The sequence below is a fragment of the Amblyomma mixtum genome, chromosome 1, assembly GCF_055824585.1.
Source record: "Amblyomma mixtum isolate Tamu chromosome 1, ASM5582458v1, whole genome shotgun sequence".
NCBI lineage: Eukaryota > Metazoa > Arthropoda > Arachnida > Ixodida > Ixodidae > Amblyomma > Amblyomma mixtum.
Window position 1 is genome coordinate 78,752,154 of NC_143012.1, and position 12,289 is coordinate 78,764,442.

At 46.0% G+C, this 12,289-nt stretch overlaps 1 protein-coding gene across 1 annotated transcript in view; it reads right to left on the reverse strand.

Moving 5' to 3' along the window:
- Nucleotides 1-1,950: 1,950 nt before the first annotated feature.
- The window catches only part of LOC149366875 (uncharacterized), a 33,240-nt gene continuing 22,901 nt past the window's right edge, over nt 1,951-12,289 (reverse strand). Inside the window, exons 2-3 of the mRNA XM_089552813.1 lie at nt 8,940-9,153; nt 1,951-2,475 (exon numbers count right to left, since the gene is read on the reverse strand). Of these exons, the coding sequence (XP_089408939.1) occupies nt 2,324-2,475; nt 8,940-9,114 (327 nt within the window). The 5' untranslated portion in view covers nt 9,115-9,153 and the 3' untranslated portion in view covers nt 1,951-2,323. The remainder of the gene's footprint in view (nt 2,476-8,939; nt 9,154-12,289) is intronic.

Consider the following 12,289-nt stretch of genomic DNA (forward strand, 5'->3'; position numbering starts at 1 on the left):
CTGCAGGGTAATCTTCAGAGGTGGAATAGATTTCCTAATAAGAGAGCAATTACCCATTAGCATCGACGCAACCGCAGCCATTCGGCTGCAAAGGAAAGATGGACAGCTTTCTCAGAAACTTCGTACTTGAAGAAATATTCGTCCTGGTCCGAGGTTCGAACCCGGGACCGCCACCTCACCGGAGCAGTCGCCCCACGAACCGAGCTAATTAGGATGGTCAGCTTTCACAATTGACTAAACGAGCACGGAAGCTTGCTCAGGCACTTTCAGTAATAGTTTTATAAGTTCGGACATAAGGATAACGAGAGACCGCGACGTCATTTGTTGTTTATTGCGGTGTATTGATCATTTTCATGCATTTCTTGTTTATACAACTCACTCGTTCCCTTTTTTCTTTCCCTGTACAGAAGAAGGTGAAATCTGCTTCTCATTCACCCAGTTCGGCCTGGCTCTCTGGGGCCAGTGTAAGAGCGGCCTCAAGTGCAACAAAACCATATCCCGTTGCGACAAAAAGCCCGTCATACCGTTCCGGTGACCACTCACGCTGAAGTTACGCAAAGCGAAATACAAGGCAGTTGGACGTTGCCCATGAAGTCGCACAATGTTCGGAGCAATACATTTCATATTTACTTCGGTGATCTCTGACTTATGTCTTTCTTTTGTCCGGGGCCGTAAACAAAACCCGACCCGCCTATGGACCAGACTAGGATACTGTCACACAGGTATGACACAGGGACCGCTTCGCGCGTATTCTTTAAGCCCAAAGCCAGGCATCCGGCGCTACCTTCCGCCGGGCTACCAAAGTACTATGAAGTGCCCTTGCACCGTGCACTAAAGCGAGCTTTGTAATCTCTGGAAGTGCTGAAACATGTCCTTGTCAACCTCCTGGAAGTACAAGAAGCCACCTGGACGCCACTGCATTGCCTACGCTTGCATTCACAGCCAGAATAAAAGAAGCAGCTGGGTTGTGGAGCGCTGTGTGCGTTGTTCGTGACGTGTTCGTCGAGAGCTCTGCCTCTGGGGACTGTTCCGTCTGCATCCTCCTGCGCCAAATACGGATTGCTACTGTGCATAGAACGAAACACGAGGCAAGTAACGTGCTTGAAAGCGTCGACCTAACTGCGTGGCCATCACAATACCTTTAGCATGAAATGACAGTGTTATGGGAACATGCAGGTATGCTCGGAACATCCAGAACAGGGGAAGCCTGCTTCCTTGCAATTCCTCTACAAAGCCTCTACAACACATACATTGCCTCATAAGGGTGCGACGTTTTGACGCATATAAACCGCAAATGCTGCTTATTTATTTATTTATTTATTTATTTATTTATTTATTTATTTATTTATTTATTTATTTATTTATTTACAATATCCTCCATCGCCGAAGCATTGCAGAACGGAGTGGGGTTGAAATGGCACTATATGCACTGAACACAATATGCACTACACAATATGCACTACAGCACTGAACATTTGTGAAGCATCGATGTCACTAGGCCGCGCACCCTACATCGTCCCTCCAGCCCGTATATCTCATCGCACTCGTCATCCTTTTCAAGTTTCCAGACCTCGTGGCCGTACTACCACCTTTACCGCATCATTTTTTTCCCGTACTGCAGCAGACTGGAACGACCTACCCAACGACATCGTAGCCATCACGTGCTCATCCAAATTTGCCTATGATGTTACCAGTCATGTTTCTTTGTGTTAACACTTGCTCACCAAAATATATGTGCCCACCCCTTATGTAATACCCCTCGTGGGTCTTTAAGGTAATAAAATGAAATGAAATGAAGAGTAGTGAGTTGTATACAGAAGAGTTTAGGTAAAACAGTATCTATAACCAAACTGCAACAACGTCAGAGTAAACGATAACACTAGCAACAAACACCGAACAATGAAAAAAATGCAGATAACGAAACAAACAGTTCAAATTGGTTCTTTCAGAAGTACGAAAGCATAAGGGGACAACGTCGTGTTGTCAAAAAGCCACATTTACACGTGGAGTACAAATGTGGTTATCTTTTATTTCAGGCAGATATCTTTTATTTCAGCTCCTGGAGAAGTGCGGACTTTGGGCTGGTATTGAGGCTATAGAATTTCAGTGAAAGTGTATTTGTACGATTGATACAATTTATTGATGAGCCTGGAAGGTGTTGGTAAGCCGCGACCTCCAAACGATATGTGAAGAGGAATGTGTTTCAAGCGCCGGCCTCACGGGTGGGGAGAACGTGAGGGGAAGGCGACCGAGGTACGTCGAGTGACCAAGGTAACGCAGCCACCGTGGCGCTGGCGCATTGATAAGGAAGGGTTTATCTTTACTAAAGGCTATTATTGATGGTATGCTGTGTGTTCAGTGTAGTGAACGGATGTCTGCAGACGAAGGTCTTCATGTCGCAGACCAGTCCAGCCTTGCACACTGCTTTTGGGGGAAGGCCGAGCAAAAGATAAGAAAAGCATGATTGTCCCACATCTGCAAATGAGAAAAGCATTGATTAGTTAAATGTCGCAAAAGAAACAGTCCTTGACAATCCTTCACAACATTGTGAATACTTGCCTACAAAACTATACAATGATCTGAAGTGGTTAACGCGAATAGAGACATTAACTTTAAACAAATTGAAACGAGGGGCGCTCACTAAGTTATAACCAACTCAGTCGACAAGCAATCCGTTAAAAAGAAATTAGAAAGTTTAGTAAGCGTCAACAAAACACGTTTTGCAGGTATATGTACAGTTCGAATTAAATTAGTTGACTGAAGAAGCAGCCAAACCACGTTTGCTGAAAAGGGGAAATTTCTTGGCACCGGAGCGCGAAGATTTCGCGGTGCCGTGCCAACACTTTCCTTTCGCGGACCAAAACTAACCGCACTAAACCATTCTGGCAACACATACACCCGTCATATGTAGGTTACATGAGTACTATCACTATGGTTTGGTTTGGTTTATGGGGTTTAACGTCCCAAAGCGACTCAGGCTATGAGAGAAGCCGTAGTGAAGGGCTCCGGAAATTTCTACCACCTAGGGTTGTTTAACGTGCACCGACATCGCACAGTGCACAGGCCTCTAGAATTTCGCCTACATCTAAATTCGACCGCCGCGACCGGGAACGAACCCGCGTCCTTCAGGTCAGCAGCTGAGCACCATAACCACTGAGCCACCAGTACTATCACTATCGTGTCGATGACATCCGTTGACGGTCTTCAAGCAAGGAAACTGTCAGGAGATATTACAAAGCTGCAACCACAAGGAATGTATTTCCGGCCAGCCGTCACGTGGGATAGTCTGTGACAAGATATTTTTGAAGCCGTTCAAGAATACGGAGGCAAATCTATGAACAAACAGTACATTCTCCATCTGTTTCCTCTATACTTCTCAAGCACGTATTCTTGCCCGCTTTCGAAAATGATTTTTTATGCGGTATATCTTTAACATACAGGAAGTCAACTCATCTTCACATATCAATAATTTAACCCCATACACAACTATATTAAGGCGGAAGCCTTTAATGCCTCATCGTTTTAAGCAGGAGCGGTCGACATAAATGTCACGCTTTTCAATTGGTCGAAACGGTCGTGACGTCACAGTGCGCGAATTTCAAACGGGGCCAATGGTACTTTGGCTACTAACCATGCAACCAATTAAAGGGATCGTATAGTGATGCTCCAAGTAAGTTTGACTGAGTTTAGTTAATTGCTTACTTAATCAATTAGTCTTAGTAACATTTCTAGTCGGACCAGATCAATAAAACCGAGTAAGAAATTGGCCGAGCTTGGGGATCGAACCCTGGTCTCCAGAGTGCGAGTCGAGCACGCTACCACTCCGCCATGCCAGCTCGATGGTTTGGAATGAACAAAGGTGCGTCTAGTGAATACGGTGTCTTCGTTCATTCCCATCTTCCTCCCTTCCCGTTACGGCGAGGTTTAGCTGTCCACCGAGATATGAGAGACAGATACATTTCCTTTCCTCAAAAACAATTTACCGAAGAGCAAGGCGTATTTGACCGCGTTTCAGATTGATCCAAATTGTCGTGACGTCACCGCGCGCGAAATTTGACGGGTGTCCACCGAAATATGTGAGACAGTTACTGCGCAACTTCCTTTCTTCAAATACAGTTTTCGACTAGTGTCTACTGAGATATGTGAGACAGTTAATACGTAATTTCCTTTCATCAAATACAATTTTCATTTTCTTCATTATGGCCCCTCTTTCTTCATTCACTCACACTTCCTGCCTTCCTGTACGGTGCGGCTCAGGTGTCCACCGAGATGACAGAGAATTACAGCCCCATTTCCTTTCCTCAAAAAGCGTTGCGTTCAAAGGGCAACTCATCGCGCCGAACGGGTGGTGGCGTTCCTTGGACTCCGTGGCAGCGCTACAACACGCTGTCGCGTTCCACTCCTAAAGGCGAAGCTTAAGCGTCATTAATTGGCAGTTAATTAATTCACTAACAAAATGTGCAGTGAACAATCGCGTAGCTGAATGCAGCACTCAGGCTTTCGCCTTTCACCACTTTAGCCGCTAAAGTTCCTCGTAATTTTTTACTTCATACGCTACATCTGCGCCAGCAATTTGAATGTAAACAGCCTCATAACACGCGGGTTCGATCCCGGCCGCGGTCGTTGAATTAGGATGTCAGTGCACGTTAAAGATCCCCAGGTGTTCTAAATTATTCCGGAGACCTCCACTACGGCACCTTTCTTTCTTCTTTAACTGGTACCTTCCTCCGTTCCCTAACCGCGCAGTTGAGGTGTCCACCGAGATATGTGAGAGAGATACTGCGCCATTCCCTTTTCCAAAAAGCAATTTGCCATTTTACCAATTTTTAAATTCTTGAGGCCCGTGTACTGTGCGATGTCAGTGCACGTTAAAGAACCCCAGGTGGTCGATATTTCCGGAGCCCTTCACTACGGCGTCCCCATAGCCTGAGTCGCTTTGGGAGGTTAAACGTTATAAACATAAACATGAATGTAAACAGCTTAGTTTCGATGTGACGATAGGAGCAGGTCAAGGTCAAACAGATGATCGTGCATTTCGCTCAAGAAAGCTGTGCATTGACTACGCGCCAGACTAAAAAATGTTTTACGCGTCAGCGCATACGCTGTAGCTCCTTCGGTAGAAAAGTCGGGGGTGTAGTAGTAGTAGCCGGCACCGCGCGTCGGAAATAATCGGGGTATGCGCGAATATTGCCGCAGAATGTCGCGGATAGTATCATACAATTCAGCGTTTCGTGCAGCATAAACTTACTATTTAAGCTAAACCCTAGCTCGCGCCAGGGACTCGAACCGGCGACTAATAATGGGGGCTGCGTAAAATAAACCGTATCATGCGCGGATCCAGTGTCCACCGAGGCAGGTGAGGCAGTTACTGCGTCATTTCCTCTCCTAAAAAACAACAATTTTCGATTAGTCAAAAAAAAAATTACCGACGATTACGTTACTTCCTAATGCGAAATTTGAGCGCAGCAAAAAGCTGTTTCACCTTTTCGATAGATTGAGGCAAAGAAATCGAGCAACACATGTATGCGCTATCGCAGAGTTTTTTTTTTATTTTTCACACGTATTCCTTTAACAAAGATTCCACTAACAGTTCTTGACAGTCATGAAGGAAGCTTTGTGGTCGGAGAAATAGACTGATATATGTTCGACTTGGTACACCAATGCTTGATTCTCAAAGACGAGATCTATACAAGTGCCTCGCGAGGTTGTCACAGCCGTGGGACGCGTTACGAGCGAGAGGAACGGGATGTTCTCCCGCATAAGTGTTAGGAAATTGCTGTTTGTCTTTATGTCAACATTAAAGTCCCCCACTACTAACATCGGTGTGGATCGATGGACGGTTAATGCGAGTTGCAGGAAGTGCACGACGTCTTTCGTGAGTGCGGTAGGGGCGAAGTAGGCAGCTACTACCAGCAAGCCGTTGGGCAACTTTGCGGCGCACAGTTCGCCAAGTTCATGTGACGTGCCAAACATTTCGACTGGTATTGCAGAGAGACCTGTGCGCAAGTAGATAGCGACTCCCGCCGCTGTGTTGTGGTCTCTGCGAGCACCACAGCAGTATAGGAAATCTATGATTTCGAGAGGCTCTTCGGGATCCATCCAGGTTTCAGCAAAGCAAAGTACAGAGGAATGGCGCAGAATGTGATCGTGGTGTACGTCCTTGGCATGTGCGGCAAGGGAGCGTACGTTAAGAATGTGGTTGTGAATGATGAATCAAGTGCTGCCAGCGAATGACGCGTCCATTGGCTCTCTGCGTGTGTTACTGATGTGTGGTTAACATGTTAAGCTTCGCCTGTAAGAGTGGAACGCGACAGCGTCTTGCAACGCTGCCAGGGAGTCCACAGAACGCCATCGCCAATTCGGCTGTACGCCATGCTGGACGGTAAATTTATTTTTTGAGGAAAGGAAATGTATCTCTCTCGCATATCTGGGTGGACACCTGCACCTCGCCGTAAGGGGAAGGGGGAAGATGGGAGTGAACGAAGACGCCGTATTAGCTAGACGCGCCTTTGTTCATTCCAAACCATTCAGCTGGCATTACGGAGTGGCTAGCGTGCTCGTATCGCACTCCGGAGGCCCTGGTTCGATTCCCGAACTCGACCAATTTCGTTCTCGGTTTTATAGATTTATGCGGTCTAACTAGAAAGGTTAATTAGGCTATTTCATATTTACATTATTGCATTTCTATCCATTGTGTTCTGTCATTAACCTGTCAATTGTTGGAACTGTCTACGATGTTCGACACAACGTATATGAAACGAGCAACGTCTTACTGAGTGGGGAAGTGCGTGGTGGTGGAGGGAACGCGGCTTCGTACTTATCTGTTTTTTTCAGCAGCGTTTCCTTCCGCGGACGCTGTTGTCGCTGCGGCGCGCGTCTTTCTTTTCTTTTCTTTCTGACCTCTTCAGTCTCCTCTATATTAATTAGGCTAATTGATTAATTAAGCAATTAACTAAACTCAGTCCAACTTAGTTGCAGCATCACTATACGATCCCTTTGATTGGTTGCATGGTTACTAGCCAAAGTACAATTGGCCCCATTTGAAATTCGCGCACTGTGACGTCACGAGCATTTCGACCAATTGAAAAGCATGACATTGGGGGCGGAGCTGGTTACGAGGCCGACGCCGACGCCGACGCGAAACCCAGGAACGGACGCCAAAGAGCTGCGCTCTAAAAGGGCAAGGCGTCGCGCCGAACGGGTGATGGGGTTCCGTGGACTCCCTGGCAGCGCTGCAAGACGCTGTCGCGTTCTCAAAGGCGAAGCTTAAGCGTCCTCCAATTTTATTGCGAAAGCAATACTACGCCAGGTGTCGCCTCTTCGCGGTACCGCAGCCTATCCTTCACGGTCGATGGTCGGTCATGTGACTTCTGACGTCATACCAGAGCGAGAGATGGGGCACCAAGTCGGCTCTTCAGCGCGCCACAGCTAGAACTTCGCGGTCGGTCGACCACCTGCGACCGAACAAGGCGCGTCTAGCTAATACGGCGTCTTCGTTCACTCGCATCTTTCTCCCTTCCCTTAGGCGAGGTCCGGGTGTCCACCGAGATATGCGAGAGACATACATTTCTTTCCTGAAAAAGCAATTCACCGTCGAGCAAGGCGTAGAGCCGAATGGGCGATGGCGTTCTGTGGACTCCCTGGCAGCGTTGCAAGACGCTGTCGCGTTGCACTCTTAGATGCGAAGCTTAACATCTTAACCACACATCTTGACACAAGCAGCAACACTGTGCACCATCCTTAAGCGAAACATATAGCGTAGCCAAGGGGATATTGCTTTCGCAATTACCTAGGCTTAACCAAAGCTAAACCCCAGCATTTTTTTTATTAGTAATAGTAGCACTAGTGTACTAGAAGTGTTTTTAATAAACATCATAATAAAAGCAAGGAAAACTTTTTTGCTAGCCTCGCATCTGCCATCGCTACGGGAAGCACCTGAGCTGAGGCAGCGGAAATGGATAGCAGGCAGAGTGTAGAAATGGAATGAAAGAGTTGAGGGGACAGTTAGAAGTTCGTCGTTTTACAATGCATAGTTTATAATGGAGGGACACTAAAACTCAGCTCAGGAGTTGTTTGAGGAATCCGTAAGTAAAACAAAGTGAATACATAACAAGTTATATAGATACAAAATGAGTAAAAAGAAAGATTAAAGAGTGGAGAGCATAAAGAATTATGGCGCTAGACGGGTTTTTAAAATAAAGCTCGTATGTTAACATATAAGTATGCCCGGTATTAGTGCACGAATCGTTATACATCAAAATCTGCACGCAGTTAACCCTATTTTGTTTATTTTAACACAATCAGTTACAACAAAACTGCCATTGTAAGCTATCAAGTACGAGCAGTCGCACGTATCACACTCGAAGGCACACCTGAAGCAAGTTTAGTGAAGTGGTTACGATCCACACCAACATTTGTGTTCCTTTCTCATTAATTATTCATAACTGTATACATCATACCCATAAATTAGAACAAGTTGGGGAGTTCAACTTAAGGCACGAAGAAATGCAACAAGGAGCAAACATAAGCAAACGCACTAAAATAGAGCAAAAATAAACATGCAAGCATATACAGGCATGCAGGGCATGTGATGCGAAGGCAAGATACCGCTGGTCCTTAAGGGCAACTGAGTGGATTCCAAGAGAAGGCAAGCGTAGCAGGGGGCGGCAGAGAGTTAGGTGGGCGGATGAAATTAAGAACTTAGCGGGTATACGATGGTCGCACCCTGCAGTAGGCGCACTCAGGCTGCTGATGATGATGATGAATAAAGGGGCACACAATGAGGTAAAAATGCAAGCACGCGACAAAGCCGGCCACACGTTACAAAAAGGACATGTTATTTGAAGACACGGTAGCAGTGTGGAATTTCCATGAAGAAAAGTGATTTTTCGAACACACTCCAGCTCCCGTTCGATAGAGTTATGAACATAGAGGATCACCTAGAGTGCGTATGCAGACTTCACAGCACCCGCAGAAGCTGCCTTCGTTGCTCAGGTACCCTGGACAGTTCTCGGCGGACACCGTCGGACACGTGGTGTTCGCGCAGAAGTTTGGCGGGCAAACGAAGCCATGCGCCATCTTGAACAGAAACAGCGTCGCCCACAGCCTCAGCATCGTTGCTATGAGGTTGCGCTCGGAGTTAGGCACGCCACACTGCGTAACGTGGAGTCCGAAATTTTAGCCGAAAGCACGAAACCCGTGCAATCTTTATGCCTTTGTTGTGCGTTGGGTCAAGGGGCACATGAAGAACAAGACTGCAATCGTAGGGATCAAAAACTTTGAGATAATTCGGGCGACCCGCACTGGAGCAATGCGAAAGCAAAACGTCCACATGCTATATCGACGTCCGTAGCTGCTCTGACGTCCGTGTACTATATCGACGCCCATGGCTATTTTGACGTCTAAGCGTATTTTCTCGTGTTTTTCGCGTTTAAAGGGACACTGAGGAGAAATTGAAGTTGGCTTGTATCGACAGAATACCAGCTCCTGATTACAAAAACGCCACTCATACTGACAACAAAGTTCTTGTAAGGTTTTTCTAGAAAAGAGCAAGAACCAAAATACAGGTATCGCCGTCACAGGCCAAACTCGCAAGTACAAGCGTGATGACGTCATAGGACAAAACAGTGTTGCTAGAACCAATAGTTCTAGCAACACTAGGACACGAGAAGTGACGAATCACTGACGCGCAGCCAATGCACGCGCGAATCTACTTGACGTCGCCAGATGGCGCCACGTACCCGGCAGCTACGCAAGCGCCTGCAGCATCGGGACCAATCAGCGCCTGCTCACCGCCGGTAGGCGGGCTCCGGTATTCCGCTAACGGTAACAAGGTACACGGTATGCTAAAGGTGTCTATTTGCGAGAATTTTGTCGACGACTTCGAGAACGGGATCCATCGTAACGCTGGCAAAACACCGGTGCAAACGTAAACGAAGCGACGGTAGCGACGGCCGCAGTAGCCGATAGATGCCCTCAACCTGCGGCCGGTGGTAGCTTTCTTTTCGGCTGCTCCTAGGCCGCTCTGCTGGCCGTCAGAAATAACGGAGTCTGCGTTACGTCATGTGCACGTCCTGCTTCACGTCACTTAGTCCTGTGTCGTCATGGAGAATTCCAAGTTTGAATCAGAGCGGCGGGAAAAACTTTTTCAACTTCGAATCCAAATTTCTTAGAAATAATGCACCTTTCGCTGCCGGCCAAGCGGCAACAAAGCCATTAAATGCCGAACTATCGAATTTTGCTATAAAAAATATTAATAGGGCTCTCCTCATTGTCCCTTTAACTAATTACACCTCACCAACCAAATTTTTCCCAAGGCAACATTTTAGCACACACTATCTATCACAGTCACACTTTCACACATTTGTCTTCAGAGAATGACGTAATCGTGTGGACAAGTTTGCGGACACTTTTTTGCTGACGCGACAGAGCCGTATAATACTCTCGCATTAAAACTGGAGGGTACACTGAAGGGAACACGTCTGGCCAAAGTTCTTTCCCTAACGCCTATTGGCGATGGAGTACTATTATTTAACTTTCATTTCTGCTGCACGCTTCTGTCTTTGTACCCAAGAAGTTATTTTTGTCCGTTTCATTTCCATAAGTCGCTCCTTGTAATGTAATGCGAAGCCTAATGTAGTGTAAAGGCAAGCAGCGCCAGCAGTGGCAAGGCATGTGAACGACTGGTTTTTCAGCAACTGTCTTCCTGTTCCGCCCCGCTTTGTAGTTCCGTAAGGTACAAACCTGAGTAAAGCAGAAATTTGGGCTTGGTTTATATTTCCGAGTTGTAGCGCATCCAAAGACAAGGGGTGGCGTGGTGAACAAGGTTGTCATACAGCGCTGTGTGTGTGCGCACACACCATTCCGTGTGTCCATCTCTCCCCGTCTTTCGTCTTTTGATGCGCTACAGCTCAAAAATTGAAAACTTTTCTTTTATCTACCATTCAGGATTTTCCCCATTACGTTCTTTCCCTCTTTTGTACGAATAACAAGCATGCTATCAGAAAAATCAGTTCAGCATTAGCTGAACTGTGTTAAAACTGGTTCATTATTGAGATTAGAAAAATTTATGGTGCGTTCGGCAGATTAATAACCTTCCAAAATAATCTGGCATTAGTAAGAAACATTCCTTTATCCATTGTAGCACCAGGCACATCAGCACAACTAGCAGAGCTGTGTAAAGACTACTAAACTGATTGCGTGATGTCTTGGTTTGACGATATAAATATTTTATTTTTGTTTATTTTTTGCGGTTGGATAGGCGTCCAATATAAGAGTTCATTCATGGTGCTTTTGGATTGTACGAGATTTTTTGGTCTCCTAATGACCGGCTAATAAGCTCGTGAACCTTAAAATTGAATGACTTCCTGTTAGTGCATCCCAGTGTTGCTGAAAACATACTGAAAACACTGTTAGAAAGACGCTGAACTCGCTGTCAAATTGTTTGAAATCCGCACGATTATAGTTCGGAAAAGTTTATATCTTCGTAATTGTTTTCCGCGTGGGTATAGTGATGAAAAAGTTTAGTACAAGATGATCCCTTAGCCCAAGCTAGTATGTTACATCGGAATGTATTTTGTGGTTCGTGCAGAGATTAGGTCTAGAATGTTCGCTGAGGTGTCTGTGATTCTTGTAGGTGAAGTAAATACCTGCGTAGGATTCCAACACAAATATAGATCCATCAGTGCTTCGCAGGCGCAAGATGTAAAGAGCAATTATAGGGGCTAGTTGGTGTTTCATCATCGACGCTTCGTCTGTCGTCCTTATGGTGTGTCTTGTTTGTTTAAGTACAGCAAGGTTTCCACACGAGGAAGATGTAGACTTAGCACAGCGGGTAAAGACCAGCCAACATTAGGAAAATTCAAGCCGCCGAGCAAACATACAGACGATGATGGATAACATGACGTAACGTTGTTAATGTTATAATGAAGCTCAGAAACGAGAGTACATTGTTTATTAGGAGCGCAATAACGAGTATTTAAAATTCCGTGGTGGTGGGCTAAGGTTAACAACACCCATACGATTTCCAAGTCGGACGCTCACCGTTTGCAAGGCGTTTCTAGATTAAGCCTGCCTCGCCCTGAAGACGCTGCAGACGCTGCTTTGAGACTATCCGTTGCCTACCATGAGAAGTCGCATCCTCTTACCAGTAAAGTATAAAAGGAATAATTCCTACTAATATCAAAGTGCACTTGGTTTCCACAACGCGAGGACCTTCAAAGTGTAACAGTTGGCTCCACCTAATAGCAGCGATGTGTCGTGGAATATAAGTACAAGAGACTGAAGGCCC